The sequence below is a fragment of the Dermochelys coriacea genome, chromosome 3 (assembly GCF_009764565.3).
Source record: "Dermochelys coriacea isolate rDerCor1 chromosome 3, rDerCor1.pri.v4, whole genome shotgun sequence".
Taxonomy (NCBI): Eukaryota; Metazoa; Chordata; order Testudines; family Dermochelyidae; genus Dermochelys; species Dermochelys coriacea.
The window spans coordinates 35,713,498-35,738,736 of NC_050070.1; the positions used below are offsets into that span (position 1 = coordinate 35,713,498).

Consider the following 25,239-nt stretch of genomic DNA (forward strand, 5'->3'; position numbering starts at 1 on the left):
ACATTCAATCTGAAATTCAAAAAGAGGTTAGATTCAAGGGTTCCTAGTCTAGTCCACTCTTAATTTACAGATTTATACACTTTCCTGCCTAATGAGAAAACAAAAAAATCTAACCTCATCAGCAAGAGTACTGGCAGGTGCCACAATTTCTTCTTCTTGGACAATCTGAGCTGGAATCTAGTTGAAAAAAAATCAATTTAATAGACAGAATTTGTATCCTAGCTACTAACTACTTTTCTATTACATTCATTTTGGTTTCAATTTCATTTTAACATGCATTTTAAAACAAATTTTAGTCTACCAAAAGTAATAATAGAAAGAGAAATACTAGTTTAATAATTCGTGCTTCAAAATATGTACACACAAAATTATGTATTTGTTAAGAAACAGAAGCCCTGATCCAGCAGACTTTACTTTGACTTCAGGCTGAGTATGGACTTCAATGGGACTTTTGCCTAAGTTATGGCTGAAGGATTTGGCTCAAAGTATTTAAATAATGAAATGTGTATTTCATATAAGTAAAAGTCAGTCAGTTCATAAATAATTTATATGAACTCATAATTAACATTAATGTTTGAAAGTGATTTATCATAACCACAAAGAATGAGTGTCAGATTTATAATACCAAAAACATTATACCAAATACCAAAACCTCCTTCCATTATGCTGAAATGGCTAATGATTAGCTTAGTAGAAGATTTCTGAGTAAACAGGTCATTTAAGGAAGTTTACAAAATAGCATAGTTATGACAATCTCTATAAAGTTTACAGAAATTTAAATCCGCACTACACTGAATTTGGAATAAAAAGACTTCAGAAAGTAATTCTAACAATGAAAAGGAAAAATCTCTTTTCCACAGTATACCACTAAAAGTAAAAGTAAAAAGTAAAAGAAAAGTAAACCATCTTTTCCTGCTATACAATGAGGATATAGATTAAACACACTGTGCCACAATCTGTACTTCTGTCTCACATAAGTAGTTATATTGACTTTGTAGGGACTAGTTGTATAAGTAAAGCAAGGAGCACTTGATCCATGTCAGGACACCTTAGTTTTCTCTGCAATGTTATAACACCATTTTCTCCATAGAAACATAGGTATTTTACTTTGCAAGTACCAGCTTAGCAGGTGCTTTGAAATTTTAAAACAAGAATTAACTGTAAACACTAACGGAACATAGGGAGTGAAAGCGAGAAAATTTAGCGAGGAAGGTTTGTGAGAGCAAAGCAAATGATCTGCATAAAGTCAAGGAATTTCATTTTGGCTTGATGGAGTAAAATAAATTTTGGGAAACTACCTGACTAAATACATTCTAAGAAAAATAAGAGAAGGAAAACAATTAACAGTCAGAGTAATGCAAAGTAGCTTTAGAGTAGAGATGTATTGTTTTTCCAGGCAAAGAAAAATTTTGCTGCCCCTCCCACAATGCATCTCCCCAAACCAAACAAAAATAAATCATCAGAATTTTATACTACAAATATAAAATCATATCCATGATGGGATCAACCCTACAAAACTACCTGGCAAATAAAAAAAGAAATGTGTATTTACTGCTCTCTCTCTCATTCTCTCATTTACACACACATTCTATTCTTTAGTATCATATTTCATTTCTTTCTGTTTTCCTCTCTATCATTTATTATTTCTGTTCCCATCCTCCATTTATCCCATTCTCTCTCTTTCCTTAGGACCTTTATCATTTTTCCCTCTCTAGAGCTATCCCCATATCTTCTGATCGCTTTCCTTCACACATCTTCCTGAACCATCTACTCTCCGCGGCTGTTTTTCTTTACCTTTCTCTCACTCATCCTGCACCATTTCCTAGAAGCTTAACTATGCCTCTTCCAAGTAATATGCCATCCCCCAGTAAAGCACATTGCACTCTAGCCTTATTGTTACTTAGGCATATTGTTGTGGTGGCGACTTCAAAAGGGTTTATTTCCCGAAAATGAGGGAAATTATTGGCCAAACTAATTGGGAGGAAAAAATTAGACAGAAATACATGAATGAAAATTGGGAGTTCTTTAAGATGAATTTTTTGGATGGCCATGTAGTGAGGCAGAGTGGCCTCCCACTGATGCAGAGGGGGAGGTATTGCCCCTCGAACCCAGGTGGGAGGAGTCGGCCAGGCTTGGTTAAGGGCAGGACAGGAAGTATAAAGGGGGAGCTCTGCAGCTCAGTAGGGCAGGAACTGCCAGAGGAGACAGATTCCTTCTGCCAGCTCCAGGGGCTGGAGCCCAAGGAAGATCCTAGCCCGCTGAAGAGGCCGATCCAGCAGCCAAATAGTGGCCAAACGGCCACTGCCATCTACCCTGGGGAAGAGGAGGATCTCACAGATCCAGGTACATCCTGAGGGGAAGGGAGGAAGTGGCCAGGGATAGCTGACACCAGTTCGGCTGCATTGCTGTCTGAAATGCGGTCAGCATGTTCCGGCTGGATTCCCCACTGACCAGCGGTGGAACACTCTGCCCTGGGCTGGGACCTGGTGGAGTCGAGTGGGCACTGGTCCCTCTATCCCTGGGGTGGCAGCCTCCCCACACGTAGGCACGAGGCCTGTATTGTCTGCCACCTACCTGAGCCACGCACCAGGCAACAGACTGCCTATTCTCAACCTGCCTCAGAGGTCAGAGAACGCCTCGCCTGAGCCCCTAGACGGTTTGGTGCTCTGCCTTGCCAGAGACCCGAGTTCCGAGACTCTTTGGTCCCCCATCCTGCTTGAGAGCCTAGGTCCCGAGATTAATTGCGTCTCGCCCCTGCTAAGGTCCAGCGCTCATAGATGCTTGTTTGCTCTGCCTCTACCTAAGGGCCAGAGTCATATATGTTACCCAGTTGTTCTGCCCCAACCTGAGGGCCAGATCAATGATGGGTTGTCCTGCCCTGCTGAGGGTTGGAAATTTTTAGATATTTAGAGCTCTGCCTGCTAATGGCCCAAGCCGTATGCTTTTGCTGCTCTTCCCTGCTTAAGGGCCAGAGCCTTCGACTGTTTATTCTTCTGCTAAATCCCTGACTCTGGTGAAGCAGAGTGGCTTCCCACTGACCCAGAGAGGGATGATCCACCGCCACTATCCACTATTGGCCAAAAAGCCACAATTTCACAGCCATAAAAGAGGACAATTCTGGCGAAAAGCACACCCAGGTTCAGTGGCAAAATGAAGTCAGCAATGAAAAATAAAAAGCAATATATAACAAATGGAAAAGGGGGGAACAGATAGCAATCCATATAAATTAGAAATTTTGAAGTGTGGAAAATTGATATGGGAAGCTGAAGGAATTGGGGAGTGACGCAAGGCTAGAAAGGGTTAAACATCCTGCAAAATAAATAACCCTCAAAAGACATGTGGGGAGAGAATATTGTGTTTTTGTGTATTTATGATTTAAGCAACAGTCCCTGTCTATGCTGTATTCTGATAATTCAGAGATCAAAAGAACAGCCTAGCATTTAAATGAATTGTAAACAGGGTTTATCTCTGTATTCATCTGTTTTGAGATGTATAGCAAATAATCTGTGAATGGTGGAGGAACAAGCAAATTGCCTTATGTTAATTCATATAGCTAAGTACTGGTGATGGACCTCCTTCAAAATCATGCTAATTACCTTTGAACTTCAACTTGTCAAAAAGGACATGAAATTGGATAAAAGATCCTTGGGTCCTGATTCTGTTATCTCAGATCTGCTTAAGCATCATCAGGGAAGTTGAGTCATATGACTGAGGTCCCAGTTATGCTGGTATGCCCTGAATATGAGATTTGAACATTGGACTATAACCTATGAACTATTTCCAAAATAACTCTTTGCAACTACAAAACTCACCATCTCTGCTATGAATCTGAATCTTAAAATTGAATTCATCTCTGTATGTAATTGATCTTTTAACCATACTCTCTCTTTTTGTTTTTTAATAAAGTTTAGTTTAGTTAATAAGAATTGGCTGTAGCGTGTATTTGGGTAAGATCGGGAATATTCAGTAACCTGGGAGGTAATGTGTCCAATCCTTTGGGACTGGTAGAACCTTTTCTTTTGTATGTTGAAATAACATTTTCAGAAATCATCATATCTGACTTAGGTACCTGGATGGAGGCCTGAGGCTGGATCACTTTAAGGGAACTGTATTGTTTGGACTTCTGATAACCAGTAAGGTAATAAAGAAGCTGTTTTATGCTGTCTTGGTAAATCTAAGTATTGGAATATCCACCAGCTTTATAGGGATTGTCTGCCCCATTTGCTGCAGTTCTCCCTAATTGAGTGACCATAGCTGGCCCCCATTGGGACTCCAGTAACATAGAGAAAAATCCATGCTAATAGGGCTAAGGACAATAGGAAGGAGTTTTTTAAGTATATTACAGGGGTGGCCAAACTTACAGACCCCTGAGCAGCATACGACAATTTTCAGAAGTTTGCGAGCCAGGGCACACCTGCTGGGAGTCAGGGCTTCAGCACCTTGGGAGGCACCTGCCGGGGCTCAGGGTTTCAGCCCTGCTCCTGCTGAAGCCCCGAACACAAGCAGGCACGCCCTGTGAGGCTGAAGCCCCAAGATCCTCCTCCCCACTGAGCAGAAGTCCCTATCCCACCACCCTGCTGCAAGGCAGAGTCCCAAGCTCCCTCCTCAGTCTGGTAGGTGGAGAATGGGGAGCCCGGAGGGGGAATCTGTGAGCCGCACTTTAATTATAAAAGAGCCGCATGTGGTTCATGAGCCAAAGTTTGGCCATCCCTGGTATATTAGGAACAAAAAATCCTAGCAATGGTAGATGGAGATGGTAAAATTATTAATAATGGTGCAGAAAAGACAGAAGTGTTCAATAAATATTTCTGACTTTTTTTTTAAAGAAGAGGGAGGATGTACTCGTATCACAGGAGGATGATGAAGCAATTTCCAGTGTCTGTTTTACTGAGGAGGATGCTAGACAGCATCATCTACTAATGATAAACATTTTAAAATCAATAGACCTAAACAGCTTGCACTAAAGAGTCTTAAAAGAATTGGCTGAAAAAATCTCTGGCACGCTGATGTTAATTTTTAATAAATCTTGGAAGACTAGGGAAATTCCAGAACACTGTAAGAGTATTAATGTTGAAAGTGGCAATATTGAAAAAGAGAAAGCAGGATGACCCAGGTAAATATGGTCAGTTAACCTCACATCAATTCCAGGAAAATAATGGAAAAGCTGGTACTGGATTTAATTGATAAAGAATTAAAAGATGAGAATATAAAAGATCCTTGGATGTATAAACTGGGGGATAGAAAGTAAAGGTAGGCAAGTGATTTTGCATCGTGTACAGCAGGGGTCAGCAACCTTTCAGAAGTGGTGTGCTGAGTCTTCATCACTCTAATTTAAGGTTTCGCATGCCAGTAATACATTTTAACATTTTTAGAAGGTCTCTTTCTATAAGTCTATAATATATAACTAAACTACTGTTGCAAAGTAAATAAGGTTTTAAAATGTTTAAGAAGCTTCATTTAAAATTAAATTAAAATGCAGAGCCCGCCGAACCGGTGGCCAGGACCAGGGCAGTGTGAGTGCCACCGAAAATCAGCTCGCATGCTGCCTTTGGCACACATGCCATAGGTTGCCTACCCCGGTGTACAGCATTGGTGAGACCAATATTTGAATATTGCTTATAGTTCTTCCACCCACATTTTTAAAAGGGTTTTGAAAAATCTGAGAGGGTACAGAAAAGAGAGTGACAAAACTGATTCATAAAACAGAATCATAGACTCATAGAATATCAGAGTTGGAAGGGACCTCAAGAGGTCATCTAGTCCAAGCCCCTGCTCAAAGCAGGACCAAGAGCTGGAGAAAATATCTTAAAGTGATACATTTAAGGAGCTCAATCTCTTTATCTTTTTTTAAAAAAAAAAAGATTGAGAGATGACTTAATTACAGTTTATACATACTTTCATGAGTTGAAAATACCAGACTCTACTCTATCAGAGAAAGGCATAAACAAAAACTAATGATTGGAAACTGAAACCAGTCAAATTCAAATGAAAAGTTAGGTACACATTTTTAACTGTCAGAGTGATTAACCATTGGTACTCTTACCAAAGGAAGTGGTGGAGATTCTCTATCTCTTGATGTCGTCAAATCAAGTTATTTGGTTCAATGCTAGGTAACTAGATGAAAATAATGGCCTGGTATATAGAGGGGTTCAGATTAGATGACACCTAATGGTACCTTCTGGCCTTAAACCAGATTTCAAACTTTTGGTTTTCAAACTTTTGTACTGGGGATGCTTTTCACACAGCAAGTCTCCTCCTTATAAATTAAAAACACTTTTAAATATATTTAACACCATTATCAATGCTGGAGGCAACGCGCGGTGTTTGGGGTGGAGGTTGACAGCTTGCAACCCCCCATGTAATAATCTCATGACCTCCTTAAGGGGTCACAACTCCCAGTTTGAGAACCCCTGCCTTAAACTCTAAAACTATGAAGTATCAGAAAGAAATGATGGCAGTCTGGGTTAGCTGTATCTGAAATAGCATCACCACTAAGAGCAGAGATGCATCCAAAACTTTCTCCTCCTCCTCCCCAAGAATGAGAATAATGAATATCAAAGACACTTCAAATAGAAGACCATGCCTCCTAGATATTTCCTCCCCTCAAATCGCATCTCCTCCATCTTATCTGGGCTCATTTTTAACCAGTTTCCTCCCAACCACTTCACCACACTTAGACTGATGACACTGCAAAACGAAAAATTCTCACTATTTCCCCTGAAGTCTCGACATACATATTGGAGAGGAAGGCAAGTTGGAACCCTGCAGTATTCTGCTTGTCAAAGATCTTGGAGAACTAAAATAATGCTTTCATTCTACCCTTTAGCACCTTTCAAAGAGGAAGGAAAGAGTCCACTGAAGGGTTATCTTCTTGAAAGATCCCACAGACAAGTTATCAAAGCCTAGTAGTTAGTATCAAAGGCTGCTGATAGCTTTTGATCCTCCTCAGCATGTACACCATTGCTGAGAGAGATTGCCATCAACAAAATCACCTGTGCAGCTAAAACAAAACTCATAGTGATCTGCAACATTTGCAAGTTCAAGATACAGCTGGAGCTATTCAAACATCTTTCCACTAACCTACCCAAAAATGAAATGTTAAGAGACTGAGACTGTTCATGATGAGATGGTTTTTTTTAATTGACCTGCCTTAATACTCTTTTTTTTTTAGAATATGATCTAAAATTAAAATATATTTTCAAATATTTTAATATTTAAAGCCATGCAATTTGATTAAAAGTGCTTTATGACTAATATAGTAAAATGCATGCTCAGCATATGCGATTATTTAAAAATATAAATAAAATAAGTAGTTTGGAATGTTGGTATTTGCTGCTCTATATTATAAACTCTTTGAGACATAGGTCTTGTCGACACTAGATAGGCTTTGCTGGTATAGCTATATCAGAAGAGCTATACCTGCAACCTCTCCTACTATAGATGCAGTCTATTTTATTTTAATTATTTTGCCAGTATAGTTTATACCAGTTCCCTGAAAAAAACAAGCAAAAGGACTTTGATGTCATTATCACTGTGTCTATGCTCCTTACTATATAGCTGTGCTAGCAAAACTTTTAAATGTAGACCAGGCCTCAGACCAAGGTTTCCTAAGTGTTTAAACAAAGCCTAACACATCAGGAGACAAACCTGATTGCTGAAAGCTTTTCATCTTCAACTTTGGACCAAATCCTGATGCCAATGAAGTTACTGGCAAAAATCCTGTTTTCTTCAGTGGACCAGGATTTGATCCCAAGTACTTTACCATTAAAGGCACAATATCAGTTTGAAATTCTCAGTTAAAAAGTGTGTTGAAAGTTGAGTACCCTGCCCGTTGTTGTGGTTTCAGAGCCCTATTTATTTTTAAAAATACATTTTATCTTCCCTGTTGCTGTGTAAAAGATTCACACACACACAAAAGAGGGACGTGACCAACTAATGGACTATACAGTGGAGACAATGAAAATTAACTTTACACAATGGGCTATGAAATGCACAAAATAAAATAATTTTTGTGGGGGATTTTCTTCCTAAACTCTTTCAATTATACTGATTTTAGGGGCTACTTGTATCAATAGTAGACAAAACATCTTCAGAAATAAGTGTGACTTTTAAATTTTTGACAGGTTTCAGAGTAGCACCCGTGTTAGTCTGTATTCACAAAAGAAAAGGAGTACTTGTGGCACCTTAGAGACTAGCACATTTATTTGAGCATAAGCTTTTGTGAGCTACAGCTCACTTATGCATCCAATGAAGTGAGTCGTAGCTCACGAAACCTTATGCTCAAAAAATTTGTTAGTCTCTAAGGTGCCACAAGTACTCCTTTTCTTTTTAAATTTTTGGTGTCCCTTTAATTATGGGCAAATATCAAAAGCCTGTCTGACTTTTCTAGTAAAAGTCTGCACTGGTGTTCTGCATTGATATCTTCAGCAAAACCGAACAGACTTTCTTCTGGAAAACTGCTTGGAGGGCCTCCAAGATGCACCTTTTAAGATTGCAGCAAGATGTGGAAATCAGATAGGCTCTCTGTTTCCATCTTTCCACGAGGTCATGTTTACCAAGCCAGGTTGGTTCTATGTTAACTATCCCCATTGCAAATTTTATCACAAGTCCCAAAGGCTTGTATTATCCAACAAAATTTGTTGACTGGAGATTACATTTAACTTATTGGTTTTATTTCAATGGGAATCATATTTGTATTCTTTAGCTGAATTTTTTTCCTGCTATTCTTAGTCCTAGTCTTTACTTAAAAATTGGATTGACGTAGCTACATTTCTCAGGCCTTCGAAAAATTTTGCACCCTGTGCATTGTAGTTGGGTCAACCTAATGATTTAGTGTGGCTAAGCAGTGAAGAAACACAGTTTAATATTTCTGATTTCGTAATTCCACTTATCTGTATTTTTTGCTCTAAAGTATAATTTGAAAGTGTCCACTGATGGTAGAATACTGGAAATGCAGTGTTACTCTCTGCCAGTCTCTTGAATGAAATCTTCAAAGAATTTCAGCATTGTAAATATACTATCAGTTAGAGAGACACCAAAGTTGTATTTAAGTTCTTAGCAAAAGAGACAGATGAAGCCACTTTATTTTCAGAATAATCTTTTCTATATAAACAGGTTGAGGTCTATCTTGTGATAATATCAGGAAGGAGCTGTGTAACAGACAGGCCCAGTTCCTGAAATATTATATGAGTTCAAAAATGGCAGCAAAGAAATTCTTACAATAGCTGACCAGTTTCCAATCTTTATATGGCTAGCAGAGTTAATAAAGCATCATGAATAGACAGCTGAAATGTATATGCAAACCGTGAACATGAGTCACTAAAGACTTCTTTTAGTATTAGCATCACAGAGGTGAACAACACAGGTATTATCTTTATCTCAACCAATGAGCTCATGGTTCTTGTGCTTAAGTATTCACAATGGAGAACAAAAGTATTCTGGTAAATTTTTTTATTGATCTAGTTATCAGTTAAATGGATTTATAATTAAAAGTAAATAATGGGTCTGTACAAGAGCCATTTTTTTTTACCAAGGAGGTGATGGAGTGTTTGGCCCCAAATGTAGCACTAATATATGGGAAGCCTCATTAATAAAGCCTATAGAGTCAGGTTTCATTCTGCACCTGTATACAGAACTACAAAAAAAAAAGTGTCCGGTGAAATACCCAGGGAAATTCAGAGAGCGGTGATGATAAAGCATTTTCTGTGCAAGAGTGTGTGACCCACTTCCTTTCAAGGCCAATTAAAACTAGTCACAGAACACAAGAGAAAGCTTCTAAACTCTTAGCATGCCCTCAGCAAACAGCTGTCTTTTTCTCAGTCTTCAAAAGTAACGCTATGTAGCTTAGAGTGCAGGCATGACCAAGTTTATCTCTTACTCTGAGAACTCTAAGTGCCAACAGTAACTTCCAGTTGTTACTAGAATTAGGGGACTTTGTGGGGAAATTAGAAAAAACTATGTCTCCTTTTATAACAGCAGCTGGGATGTCTTAAGGAGGAGTATGTCTCCCAGTCTCTATATGATTAGAATTTATATGAATAGAGAGGCAAAGGAGTGTCAGGTCATGAAGCAAGCTAACCTGAGTTGATCACTCCAAATCAGTTCCTACATATTGGTGGGCTAGTAAGCAGCAACCCACTGCTGCATCTTGAGCAGCATCTGTTCCATGAATAAACAGATGACTTCACTTCCCTGGGTTGTCCATCTGGCACCTTTCACAAGCTCTAAATTCAATTTAAAATACAAACAAAGATTTTACTGTCACAAGTGGTTTGACAAAAAGAAAAGGAGTACTTGTGGCACCTTAGAGACTAACAAATTTATTAGAGCATAAGCTTTCGTGAGCTACAGCTCACTTCATCGGATGCATCGGAAATGCATCCGATGAAATGAGCTGTAGCTCACGAAAGCTTATGCTCTAATAAATTTGTTAGTCTCTAAGGTGCCACAAGTACTCCTTTTCTTTTTGCGAATACAGACTAACACGGCTGCTACTCTGAAAAGTGGTTTGACCTGATAGATGAACTGAATGAGAGAGTTCACAGGAGGTAATAGTTCATTGCCCTTAGGCAATCTCTCTCATTCTTCCTGAAACTGAAAGATGATGGTGTCTTTAATCATATTTGTTTTGTTTATGCAAAAAGTAACATAAAAGCCATTATTTGTATTTGGAGAAGATCAAGATAGAGATGAAGTAGATACCATGTATCCTGACTGGTAAACACTTCTCCTTGCTTTATTTTTAAAATATCAGCAACACTGGTGTTTTAACCAATCTGTTGGAGTACTGTGCAAGCATTGTTATCCAGATGTTTAAAACATGGACCTGATCTAATCCCTTCCTCTATAGACAAAGCAGACTAAGAACTGTATCTGTTAAATTAAACATGAGATCTATGCTCTTCATTGGCTATGTCTACACCACAAATTAACTGTATCATGGGTAGACATACCCATGACAGCTTTAATCTAACTAGCATACATAAAACATGGCACAGACCCTGACACAGGCTAGCAATCCGAGTATGTACCCAGGGTCCCTTGTGAGCTAACCAGTGACACCATGACCTTACTGCTGTTGTTACCCAGGGTACCTAGATTAAAGTATGTAGACCAATGTCTGATGGTTGCCTTAGACAATAACTAGGAATAAACTTACAACAAAAGACAAGCAGCCTTTAAAAAAAATTCAGAAGCTGGCAAATATAACCTGCATCTGCCATACAGTCCACAAATACAAGAACAAAAATAGTTTGGGTCTTGTCCTGAAAGATGCCACAAATGTACAGAATAGTCACAAAGATATCATGTTAGATCATAAAATCAGAGAAATGTCAAGCTGTAAGGGACCAGAGGTCATCTAGTCCAGCACCCAGTACTGCAGCAGGACCAAGTAAACCTAGATCATCCCTGGTCTAACCTGTGCTTAAAACCTCCAATTGTGGAGATTCCACAATCACCCTGGGTAACCTTAACTATCCTTATAGTTAGAAAGGCTTTCCTCATACGTAACCTAAATCTCCCTTGCTGCAGATTACAGCAATTACTTCTTGCCCTACCTTCTGTGGACATGGAGAACAGCTGATCACCATCCTCTTTATAACAGCCCTTAATATGCAGGTCCTTTATGCAGAAGACAGCCTAAACTATTATGTGGAACAATAAACAGTTCCACCTTTGAGGATCATAACTACCACAAATTTTATCCCAGTTCTCAATGATCTAGTGACCTCTGAATCTTTTAAGGGGGATTTTCTGTAAAGCAAACAGCTTGAGGTAGGAACCAAGCTGTGTCTGGAGACATGAGGCAAGCCTTACATTCAAAGTTGTCTTCAGAGTATAGCAGAGGCACTTTAAGGAACTAACTGGTTGAATCTTTAATTATTTGAATTAGGATAGTACCTAGAAGCCCAACCACAATCAAGGCCCCACTATGCTAGGTGCTGTACATACACAAAGTAAGAGATCTCCTCCTCCCAAAAGATGTTACAATCTAAAGAGATTTCAGAGTAGCAGCCGTGTTAGTCTGTATTCGCAAAAAGAAAAGGAGTACTTGTGGCACCTTAGAGACTAACAAATTTATTTGAGCATAAGCTTTCGTGAGCTACAGCTCACTTCATCGGATGCATTCGGTGGAAAATACAGTGGGGAGATTTATATACACACACAGAGAACATGAAACAATGGGTTTTATCATACACACTGTAAGGAGAGTGACTTAAGATGAGCTATTACTGAATGCATCCGATGAAGTGAGCTGTAGCTCACGAAAGCTTATGCTGAAATAAATTTGTTAGTCTCTAAGGTGCCACAAGTACTCCTTTTCTTTTTAGTCTAAAGAGACAAGAAGATTGATTATCCCTGTTTTAGAAATGGACTTTTAATGCACAGAGAGATTAAGTGATTTGACCAAGGCTACACAGGAAGTGTGCTGGAAATCAGAAATTGAACCCAGATCTTCTGAGTTCTCATTGCATGCCTTAGCTACAAGACCACCCTTCCATTCTCTGAATGAAGAAGTAAACAAAGTTGTATTTTTATCTTCCTACTCAGCTTATACTACAGCAGCACAAGGATTATAAATTCAAATAACCCAGTGGAGATGTTCCTTAAATACATAGGAAGAGAGCCTCATGCTTGCCTCACACAGAGCTCCAAAGATTTGACTGACTGACTTTTCTGCAATAAGGTAAACCTGGGCACTTTAATATTTATAAGGTCATAATGAAGTTCTTGGTTTTGGAGGCAGAATTCTTATGAACAAACGGAGTTGTGCTTCAGACCCTTCATCCAAAGTCACACACTCTTATCTTGGTGTTACATTCCACCAAAACTCTTGATTGAAGGAAAAATCTGTCAGATTTGAGGCACAAAATCTTTAAATACCATATACTTAGATTGAATAAAAGGAGGCAACTAAGCATCCATTAGTCTAAAGTGAATGTTAATATGTAACAATACAAAAGTGCGTGTGTTCACACAATTAAGCGTTGAAACTGAAGTGGGATAAAGAGATTTCCCTGCCTCCGGCAAACTTTCAATTCATCTCCACCTCTGTACATGAATATATATTAGTCTTTCCAGGAATAACATATTCCTAGATCCAAAAAATACATTTGAAAAGCAGAGGGTTAGTCTGGTTTTCGAATGCATCAAAAGACAGGTATTTTCAAAATGCTTCTTGGGGTTGAAGCCTTCTGAACACCCTACTGGGGTCTTATCTTTCCATTTGTCAAATACTGCCGAACCGGACATAACCAGTTTTATTTCCCATCCCTTTTCACCACAATTTACAAACTATTCAGTAAGCCATGGGATGGTTTAAATGTATTGTGGGAGATATTTTGAAACTGCTAGATGAGCCTTTGAGCCTTGAGACCGGCACTGGAAAGCTCCACTTACAGCTTTTCAAAAGTAGTACAAAGGAGCATGCTCACTGACAGCTGTTCACAACTTCAGAGACTTTATGTTTGCTCATGTCCTGAACAGAAGAAATGCCTCCAGGCACTGTCGTTTGTCTGGTGCAGCTCCTTCTTCCTCCCCACTACAGAGGCTGGTTCTACTTTCAGTAGCTTAATTTGGCTTTTAATGCCTAACTTACCATAGTTGGAAAGGTGTAGCCTGGTGCAATATACACAGAAATATACCATGGCTCAATAGCAAAGAAATTAATAGAAGCAACTCCAAAAATTAGATAATTTGTGGAAACATAAAACAAGGTCAAATTTAAGATACATAGCCATTCTGAAACATCTGGATAACAGTGCTGATAAAACTTCTGCACCAGTTGATAGCTGATAGCAAAGCACAGCGCTCCAGTCAGCTAACCATGGATTAAGAGACTGTACCAATCTTAGAAACCAGCCTCTTCCACCTCTCTACTTCAACACATATATATTGCTGGCAATATTTCTACAATTTTCTAACTGGGGGTACTCAAGGAAATAAGCAAGTTGACATGAGATCATTTAATGTGTTTCCAGATATTCAAGCAGACAGAAAGACAGACAGACAGAGACACAAAGAGAATCAGTGATGTGGTTCAAACACTTCAAGGCTAGAGAGCCTGAATTTGCTTTCCTTTATTCAATAAAGCTTGTTTTTCCCCTGTACAGTAAAGGCTGAATGATTCTTACTCACACACAAGAAAAAGCCTGAAGTTCACTTGAAATGAATAATGCATTCACACTCAGTTGTGTTCAACAACTGTCCAGTAGTAAGTTTTTGTAATATTGTGTTGTTATATTGTCTGGGAGTGTCTGCATTTCTGCATAATAATATGCAGTTGTCTGTGTCAGTCTGTACATTTAGTGATCAATGGCTCCATGTCTAGCTGGCAGCCGGTATCAAGTGGAGTGTCCTAAGGATTGCTCCTTGGGCCGGTTTTGTTCAATATCTTCATAAATGATCTGGAGAATGGTGTGGATTGCACCCTCAGCAAGTTTGCAGATGACACTAAACTGGGAGGAGAGGTAGATACGCTGGAGGTAGGGATAGGATACAGAGGGCCCTAGACAAATTAGAGGATTGGGCCAAAAGAAATCTGATGAGGTTCAACAAGGACAAGTGCAGAGTCCTGCACTTAGGATGGAAGAATCCCATGCACTGCTACAGACTAGGGACCGAATGGCTCAGCAGCAATTCTGCAGAAAAGGACCTAGGGATTACAGTGACGAGAAGCTGGATACAAGTCAACAGTGTGCCCTTGTTGCCAAGAAGGCTAATGGCATTTTGGGATGTTATAAGTAGGGGCATTGCCAGCAGATCGACGGATGTGATCGTTCCCCTCTATTCGACATTGGTGAGGCCTCATCTGGAGAACTGTGTCCAGTTTTGGGCCCCACACTACAAGAAGGATGTGGAAAAATTGGAAAGAGTCCAGCAGAGGGCAACAAAAATGATTAGGGGACTGGAACACATGATTTATGAAGAGAGGCCGAGGGAACTGGGATTGTTTAATCTGCGGAAGAGAAGAATGAGGGGGGATTTGATAGCTGCTTTCAACCACCTGAAAGCGGGTTCCAAAGAGGATGGATCTAGATTGTTCTCAGTGGTAGCAGATGACAGAACAAGGAGTAATGGTCTCAAGTTGCAGTGGGGGAGGTTTAGGTTGGATATTAGGAAAAACTTTTTCACTAGGAGGGTGGTGAAACACTGGAATGCATTACTTGGGGAGGTGGTAGAATCTCCTTCCTTAGAAGTTTTTAAGGTCAGGCTTGACAAAGCCCTGGCTAGGATGATTTAACTGGGACTTGGTCCTGCTTTGAGCAGGGGGTTGGACTAGATGACCTTCTGGGGTCCCTTCCAACCCTGATATTCTATGATTCTATGATCTGTAGGTACAGTTGTGTCACAAAGTGAGTGTAAACACTAGAAGAATCTTGCTATTTCACAAGCTGTTCAGCTAGATCCAAGTCCCCACTCTAATCTCATTTTGCTAATAAAACTGTCTACATCTCCCTTCCTACATGTGCTGTGCAGAAAGTAGACACAAAACCTGACAGTATTTATCTCCAGGGAATCTAATAGATTCCAGATCAAAAAAAATTTTAGTACATACACACACAGGGAAATCCGAGTATTCTCCCAGAGGCCACAGAATTTCAGCAAGTATCCACTCATCATCCCCCAGGCATGATTAATAAGCAAGCAATTAACATTCTAAAGCATCTTTTTCTTGGGGCCTAACTGATCCAGTGTCTGTCAGGGATTAGAAGGCATACCCTTGCTCAGGAGTATAAAGCTGGAAGCTATGCTTTGAATCATTGCAAGGGAGCAAGTAAAAAGCTGTGACCCCTTACAAGGCTATTTTAAGTTCAAAGGCTGAAGCTTTTCTCTCATTTCTATCGTCATCAGGGGGATGAAAATGTTATAAATACATGTTTTATGTTTTATAGTTTATATAGCACAATTTAAATCCCTGGCTCGTACACCTGAGTTACATGCAAATACTTAGCGCATAGTTTTGGTAGATGCATGAATAAACTTGATTTTAGCATTTTTCCTTACCTTGATGGTTTAAAAATTTAAGGAATAGTATTTAAGTAGCAGAGGAAAAAGTTTTATGATGCTGCCTTCAATACATGCTACTCTAAAAACTTACTGGTATCAAGACAACCCTTATCCATCAGATCATACAACTTTTGGATTTGCTAAAAACATTAACAATACCACAGCAAAGACAGAAGAGAATAATGCATTCTGGATGTCTTTTTATTGCACTGAATGCAGCATGTGTGATTACCTACCTTGTGGGCAGGTGGTGTATGTGTGCATTCAGTGCACTCTTGAGGCCAGAGTGAACTGGAGGAGATAAGGCAGACAGAGAGGTACCTAGATGAGACTTTCAGGGACACAACAGAACAATCCTACCCCCACTCAGACAGCTTCTGTGCTGTGGAGGAGTATGAAAGTCTGGGGGAAGGAGAACATCAAGCTGGAGTGGAGGGAAAGAATCCCATAACTGGGACTCTCCTACAGATGATGTCATCCTCTCATTCCCTCTCAGGGGAGCGGACCCCAGTTATTAGGAATAGCCAGGTAATAGTAATTCGATTAAAAATATAATTTTTATATTTTGATATAATAGTTGGGTTTGTGACAACCAGGTGAACCACATTGTGAATTGCCTGTCAGGTGTGAAGGCTGCAGACCTCTTGAGACATCTAGATACACTAACATTCTGTGTTGGGAGAGGAGATGGTGGTCATGGTACACGTATGTACCAGTGACATAGGGAAGGTCAGAGAGGTCTTGGAGGCCAAATTTAGGCTTCTAGGTAAGAGATTAAAATCCAGAACTTCCATGGTAGCATTCTCTGAAATGCTTCCAGTCTACACACAGAGCCAGCTAGACAGGCAGAACTGCAGGGTCTCAATGCGTGGATGAGACAATGATGTTCAGAGAGGGGACTTAAGTCTATTAGAACCTGGTGAATCCTTGGGGAAAGGAGGAGCATATACAGGAAAGATGGGCTCCATCTAAACCAAAATGGAACTAGATTTCTAGTATGTAAAATTAAAAAGGTCTTAGAGAAGGTTTTAAACTAAGGGCTGGGAGAAAGCTGACTGGTTCAGAGGAGCACATGTTTCAGTCAGAGACATCCCCGAGCAGAGGATTTATTAAAGGGGATACTCTATATCCTCGTACAGATGAGAGGACATAAGTTGATAAAGTACAAGTAGGAACTAAAGAGAAACAGTCAAAAGAAAAAGAGTCCCGTTCAATTACATCACACAAATGCAGACAACTAAATACTGATAAATTTTATAAGTGCTTGTATACAAATGCTAGAAGTCTAAATACTAAGATGGGTGAACTTGATGCCTGGTATTAAATGAGGATATTGATAAAATAGGCATCACAGAAACTTTGTGGAACAATCATAATCAATGGGATATGATAATATCAGGGTACAAAATATACAGGAATGACAGAGTAGGTTGTGCTGGTTGGGGAGTGCCACTATATGTAATAGGAAGCATGGAGTTAAATATAGTAAAATCTTAAACCAAACAGTACAATAGAATCTCTATGGATAGAAATGTCATGCTTCAATAATAAGAACATAGCAGTAGGAATACACTACCGACCTAATGGTGATTGTGCAATGCTCAGGGAAATTAGAAAGGCTACAAAAACTGAAAACTCAATAATAAGGGGGGATTTCAACTATGCCATAATGACTGGGTATGCAAAGATAAAATTTTAGATAGCACTAATGATTGCTTCTTGGAACAGCTAGTCCTGGAACCCACAGGGGGAGAGGCAATTCTTCATTTAGTCCTAAATGGAACACAGGATCTTGTCCAAGAGGCGACTATACCTGAACTGCTCAGTAATAGTGGTAGTAATAGTAACAGTGAATATAATGTAATTAAATGTAACATCTTTATGGGGAGGGGTGAGGGGGACATCAAAGAAACCAGTACATTAGCATTTAATTTAAGAAAGGGGACCTAAACAAAAATGAGTATGCTAGTTAAATGGAAATTAAAAGGTACAGTCACAAAAGTGAAATGTCTGCAAGCTGCATGTTATTAAAAACACCATATAGAGGCTCAAATTAAATGTATACCCCAAATTATAAAACATAGTAAGAAGACCCAAAAGTGCCACCATGGTTAAGCAACGTAAAAGAAGTGGTTAGAGGCAAAAAAAAAAAGCATCCTTTAAAAGTTAGAAGTTAAATCCTACTGAAGGAAATAGAAAGGAGCATAAACTCTGGCAATTCAAGTGTAAAAGTATAAGTAGACAGGCCAAAAAGAATCTGAAGAGCAGCTAGCAAGAGACACAAAAACTAATCATTTTTTAAAGCACATCAGAAGCAGGAAGCCTGCCAAACAATCAGTGGGGCCACTGGACAATCGAAGTGCTAAAGGAGAACTCAAGGAAGACAAGGTTGTTGAAGAGAAACTAAATGAATTTTTTGCATCAGTTTTCACTACAGAGGACGTGAGCCATTCTTTTTAGGTGACAAATCCCAACTGATAGAAGCTGGGACTGGAAGACAGGGGATGAATCACTTGATAATTACCATGTTCTGTTTATTCCCTCTGAAGCATCTGGCACTGGCCACTGTTGAAAGACAGCATACCAGGCTATTGATCTGGGTCAGACAATTGATCTGACCCAGTATGGCTGTTCTTATGTTCTTAATAAACCTCAAAGTGCCAGAGTTTACAGAGGGAAACGTTTCTTTTTTTAAAGAACAAGTTACATTTCTATTCCAGTGCTGAATACCACCATAGCTTGGCACACATATAAATTTTCTAGAGTAAGCCCAGTCCTGCTGCCCAAAAAAGAGCTGTACTGACTGATATTTGGTCTGTTAATGAGAAAGCGGACAGGAACTTTGAAATTTGTAATTCTGACTACTTGGTCTGCTACTGACCAGTAGCCATCTGGGGTGGCAAGCTTCCAGGTGATGATGGCCACATGGTTCTGAATGGTTGTGGGAGTATTCATGACAGTGTGCTACAGCTGCAGCTCAGGGGTGAGCCCAGGGCAGATGTAGGAAAGTGCCTGTGGCAGAATGCTAGACACTAAGTGAGCCAGCACTCTAATCACTTAGGGTAAGTCTACGGTGCAATGTAAGCCCTGGTTTCAAATTCAGGGTCAAGCCTAACTCCTCTTTATCAACACATAAAGTGAGATAACCCAGGGCTCAGATCTAGGGTCCCAGGACCTCACAGAGGTGAAGGGTCTGAGCCTGAGTCAAGCATAGGACCTGGGACACAGGACTCAAGCCGGGACCCTGGGTTCAAGCCCTATTGCTTTGCAGTGCAACACAGCTGCTGGACTCATGCTCTGGGACCCCACCAGAAGTATTCCACAATTCCACAGGACAGCTTTCATTGTCCTCTGGACAGTTAAGTTTGGTGGATAGTCAAGTTTTCCCTCGCTGCACCACAAACAAAAGACAACTTTTGGGAGGGCGCTAGGAAGTCTCAGATATGGGGGGTTGGATTTGGGCCCACATAATGCAGTGTAGATTCCCATTCCTAATCTAGGGTTACAAATGAATGTAGATGCTCAAACCCTAGATTAATAAACCCATGGTCTGTTAAGTCAAGTTCTGCTAACTCTGGGCTTACACTGCAGTATAGACATAGCCTTTGGAGAAGGCTGATTGGAGATATGCAAGCTAATTAGCCGATCACGCTAGGAGGGCTGATGAACCAATTAGCCCATCAGCTGAGGAGTATAGAAAGACGCAGGAAGGAAGAGAGTCAGGAGAGGACCTGGGCTAGCTGAGTCTAGTGTGTTCAGAAATCTCAAGGAAGGGAGACCTCTGGTGGGAAAGGTTTAAACATAGAAAAGCACTGTATATATATTGCTGCAAGGGTCTGCATTCCTATATTGGTGCTGGAAATGTAAATAAATAAATTGAGGTTGCCACTCAATGGAGAGAGTCTCAGAGGTTCCTGGGCTATCTGCGAACAGGGACGAAGTGCATCCTATTACAGAATCCTTTGTCATCCTCAGATTCTGCCACAATGGCTGATCACCCCAAGTCTCCAGAACAATCTGGTACAGCTGCTGTTGCACCTGCCAAAAGTGCTAGGCATATGGCATCCAAAGCCACAGTCACCTAGTGATGAGATCTCAAATAAACATCCACCAGTCTCTGTGTATTGGCATTTGTCAGCATCACAACTTGGAGCACTATTCCAGGATAGCAGACACAAAATGCCGGATGTTTTGAAATTGGAACAGGCTTGCTCACAAGAAATGAATAAGATGGCAGGAGAGGAATCACGGGCACTGTTGAGATTATCCCCAAGTACCACAAGTCCACTCACTCCCAGCTAACTTCTGCTATGTATCTCTAGCGGGGCAGTCACCCTGCTCTGGCTCAGAAAGGGTTAAAAGCCAGCCCTTGGAGAGGGCTGGGGCTAAGAGCCAATCAGAAAAGACTGGGAAGCAGCCAATCAGGGCCAGGCAGGGCCCTATAAAAGGGCTGCAGGACCAGAAAGCAGTCAGTCTCTCTCCAGCCTTGGAGAGGGAAGGACTGGCTGCCTGCTTGCAAGCGGGGGGTACCTTGGGCAGAGTAGTGCTGGGAGAAGCAGCAGCAGGAGGAGCTCCAACCTGGCAAACTCCCAGGCTGAGGCTTTGCTTCTTAGGCTTGAGGGGGTACTGGAGCTGTGGGGAGCAGCCAGGGTAGGAAAAGGCAGCAGGTCCAACCCCCTGGCTGATGATGAATGGCCACTTCAGACTTCAGTTTGCCCCCGAGGGAAGGGGCTAGATGAAGACTGGCAGTGGGTCACTGAGGTGAGGGGGGCTTAGAGGACTGGGGTTCCGTGGGGAAGGAAGGAGCCAAAGTGTGAGGGTACTGTCACTGGCAGTACCCAGGAGAAGGGGCTATAAGTGGTCGAGATTGACCAGTAAGCAGATATTGGTGGGGAGACACCGGCCAGCATGAGGCGCTGCGAGGCTGGGATGAGCTAATTCCTGGATGCCAGCAGGAGGCGTTGCAGTGGTGAGTGCACACTGCTACAGTATCCCACAACGCAAAGCAGGAAAAGTCCCAGAATGCATACAGAATAGCAACAAAGCAAAGCACTCTGGGATACTTGCACAGAATGTTGCTCACCTACTCCACCCAAAGTCCATGCCATGTATACACACCAATCCATACTGAAATAGAAAATATTTTACAGTGGATGCACAATTATTGCAAACTGTCTAATATGCACCAATCAATGTGCAAGAAAAATGAGAGCAAATTAAGACCCCATCTAGACAAGGCCTTATTTAAGGCTCGCTGATCTTTTTCATTAAGACTAATAGAGAAGACATGTGCTTTGATATTTATAATTCAGCAAGGAAAGAGGAAGATCTTACACCAAGTTTTTTCACTACTTCTATCTTTAATTCAACCATGGGATTTTTACAGACAAGTAGCTTAGTCAGCTCTCACTAATTTTTCTAATATAATAGTTACAGTAACTTAAAGGGCTGCTTTTGCCAGAGACTCTAGGAAATCTATTTTTACCTTATTCTTGTCAAAGACAGACAAAGGGAGAGAGGGGATATGCTAATTAATTCTTTCTTCCTATTTAAAGGGCCAAGAATATTTTATACCAATAAATTAGAGGTCAATAAGTTTGCCTTGAATTTACCTGATCAATAGGCATTTCCACTTTCAGATTTTTGTCTTCTTGTACCTCTGCTGCCCCTTGAACTTCTCCCCGGGGTTTACCAGCTTTAAAAATACTTGGTGCTGGAAAGTAATGAAAAACATTAGTTATCAAATACTGCTTGTACACCTCCATGAACATGTCACAGTTTCTTGTTCTTCACACTGACATGTAGGATTATTAAAATTCATTATTTTTTTTAGTAAGTAAAGAATCAATTCTATAATAAGAAAAAACATTAATCTTATTGGCTTTATTTCCAAAAGTTGCACAACCTAATCAGTTTCAAGGAAAAAAATGTATTCCTGTTGAAATATTTTATTTTTGCCTGAAAGGACTTAATAGGAAGTGTTGTGCAGAACAATTGGCCAAAAAAGGGTTATGTAGCAGTGCAAATATCCATGTCCAGTAAACTAAAACTATTACAGAAACAGACTAAAATTGTTGAATTATCAGTCTTCATGCCCTAGAAGAGTAAAGGGCAATCAAATGGCCAAAATATAATTTCTTCTTGTCTTCTCTTAATTTAATTTATTATGTTTTATTTCTTAATAAAAAGAATATACATTCAGAAGTTTGAGACAGAATGAAGATCATCAATTTGCATAATTTAATATTAATAAAGTATGCAGAAGACCTGATTACCCCTTCTGTGCTAGGTTTTGTACAAATGTAAGTAGGCAGGTAGACACAATGCCCAGTCTAATGAGTTTACAACCTAAGATGTTTAGAAGAAACTTGCATATAAACAGAGGTAGGCAGGTGGACACAATCGCCACGTGAGGAGCTTGGGCTCTGGAACCCAGGTCTGCTGGTTCAATCCACACTGCTACCAAACATCTCCAGTGAAGCACGGAACAGCAGATTATAAACCCTATAGGTTCAAGCATATTGGATGTCCCACCTATAGAAGTCCTGAGTGGCAAAACCTACTGTGTTTCCTGATTGGCCCAACAATGCTATTTAAGGTCTAGGGTAAACACCTGGAGGCTGTCTGCACAACTATTTGGGTCCCTGGATTGCTGCTGCAAACAGATTGTGCTGCACACTCCTGATACCTTACCTTGCTCCTGGTTTCTGACACTAGCCCTGCTCTTGACACCTGGCCTCACTCCTGGACCCCTGCTCTGCTCCTGACACCTCAGTTCCTGGTCCCCTGCTCCACTTCTAATGCCTAGCCCTGCCTTGGTTCCACTAATCCTACTTTGGCTGGCTCATTTGGCTCCAACCCGGTGCAGCTCATTGACCTCAACTACGACCTGATCCTATGGCATGATGCTGGTATGGACTGCTGCTTCTGGCCTTGACCCTCTAGATTGAATTCAGACCACGTTCTCAAGTCCCCTCCAACCCAAGCTTTAGCCTCAACCCTACACCCCAATAGCTGGGATCCTGACACCCCAGGCTAATGATCTTACAATCTAAGAAATGTTTAGAAATATACAGACAAATATACATAGTATGTATACAGTACAACAGCTATGTTTTTCCCTAAAGTATGATTTTATACAAGAAATAAATGATATAAATGTTATAAATGGATATATTTTCATATTGTTATGTTCACCATAAACAGTTCTAAAATAGCTGACCAAATGACCTGGACATTGCATGGAAATTATGGATTAAGAAGTCTGTCTATATGCACCTATATTTTAAATGTTGGTTTGTGTTTTTTCTCTGTACTACTTCCAAAGGAGCAATAAATATTTTCACTTCTCTGCTCCTCATACATTATATTTAATAGAAACATTTCAGCAACCATTCCATAGACTTAAAAAAAAACCAAAAATGGAAATACTTCATCAAAATAAAATTCTTAAAACATAAATGTTGCCTTACACAACAGAAGCAGTATTTCATATTACCCTTATCAGATCCCAGAGGTGTAGTCCTTTCAGGTCTTGCCTTCTTGACTTCTTTGCTTTCTTTGGCATAAAAAACTGAGTGCGCTTTTCCATCTGCTGGTTTGGGACTTTTCTGTGATTTTGCTGAATGTTTACATGAAGGTTGACTTGCACTGTGTTTCTCTGACTAAATGAAACATTAAACAGAGAACATCCAAATGATTAACAATCTCTTTTATATTAACTGCTAAATATGCCCAAGTAATTTGTTTGCAACTGTGAACATTCAGCATTAACAACAACGCACTTCAGAATCCTTCACACACATCTGCTTTATTGCTTTAGTTTCTTAGAAGGCCTTTTGACTTTGCAAAGGCTGGAAAAGAGCAATAGTCCTTCCACTTTCATTCCTGCGCTGCTACTGTTACAGGGCTGAACAAGGAGCAGTAGCTGGAATTGGGAGAATAAATGGATTTTAGACTATTAAAAATTACTAAATGGCTTTCATCAATTTTTACTGCAATATCAAGGATATTTCTATTAGCCTCTAAAGCCTTTTTCCATAACCAGACCGTGACTGTAATTTACAATGGCAAAGAACTAATCCATATCATGATTATTGCTGTTATAATGTAGATTTTCATACTGTTATAGTTGCAGTTTTAGATGCATGTGGCTAAAAATTATGACTATGCTTTTTCCAGAGAAGCTGCTAGGTTCCTGTGTGTGGGTCAGCTCATTAGTTTTCCACTGTAAGTAGGGACATAACATTGAGAAGTTGTACTTACATATGTATAGACAATAAACATATCTTTATGAGACTTCTAATACAGCAGTCCTTATGTAGCAATAGCATTAAGATAGCAGGAAAGACTAATCAGATTTGCAATTAAAGCTGGTTGAAAAATTTGATGGAACAATTTTCTGTCAAAGAAAACATTTTGTGAGAATTCATAGTTTTTAATGAGTTTTGCAACAGGGAAAAAGTTAAAACAATTTAGATTTTCTCATTTCATTTTGATGAGGTCACAATGTTTCATTTGATAAGGTGAAAATGTTTTGTTTTAACTCATTTTGATTCACTGCATTTAGACTTTTATATTATATATAAGTATGCACATTAATGTTTTTAATATAGAAGTCTAAATTAAATGAGTCAAAATGAAAAGATGAAATGAAATATTTTGTTATTGCAGTAACATGTTTTTATGTAAATGAAATGATTTAATATTATCAAAATGAAATGTTTCAAAAGTTCCAAACAAACATTTTTGGGGGTTTCACTTCATAGGAAACTTCAAAGTTTAGATTTTGCTTTTTGTTCCAAGCTGGAACAAAAAAAAACAAAAAAAACTTTTAAAAATGTTGGCATTTGCCACAGAATGGAAATTCCAGTTTCCAACCAGCTCGACTTGCGACACCCTTGGTTTTGCCACTTTAAACAGACAGCCCATCAGCTTGTCCTGGGCTAGGTTTGCTAAAGCAAACAAACACTAGTAAAAAAACCAAACAAAACAGCACATTTATTAACAAGAGTTAAGGTGTGGAACTACTCAAAGTTACTGTGAAAATGGTATTGCAGGGTTCCACTTCCAGAGCAAAATCACACAAGCTGTGGTAGTAATAGGAGACTTTAATGCAGCAAAACCCAAAATGTCCAGTGAGTTCCTGAAATGTACTGAGGACAACCTTTTGTTTCAGAAGGTGGAGGAAGTAACAAAGGGAACAGGCATTTTAAACATCATTCTGAC

General features: G+C 39.8%; 1 protein-coding gene across 3 annotated transcripts in view; it reads right to left on the reverse strand.

Moving 5' to 3' along the window:
* DCDC2C (doublecortin domain containing 2C) overlaps positions 1 to 25,239 on the reverse strand; it is a 107,290-nt gene that overhangs the window by 27,356 nt on the left and 54,695 nt on the right. For all 3 annotated transcript variants that reach the window (XM_038396333.2, XM_038396334.2, XM_038396332.2), the window contains exons 7-9: positions 23,510 to 23,675; positions 21,624 to 21,724; positions 115 to 177 (exon numbers count right to left, since the gene is read on the reverse strand). In XM_038396333.2, coding sequence (XP_038252261.1) covers positions 115 to 177; positions 21,624 to 21,724; positions 23,510 to 23,675 — 330 coding nt within the window. The remainder of the gene's footprint in view (positions 1 to 114; positions 178 to 21,623; positions 21,725 to 23,509; positions 23,676 to 25,239) is intronic.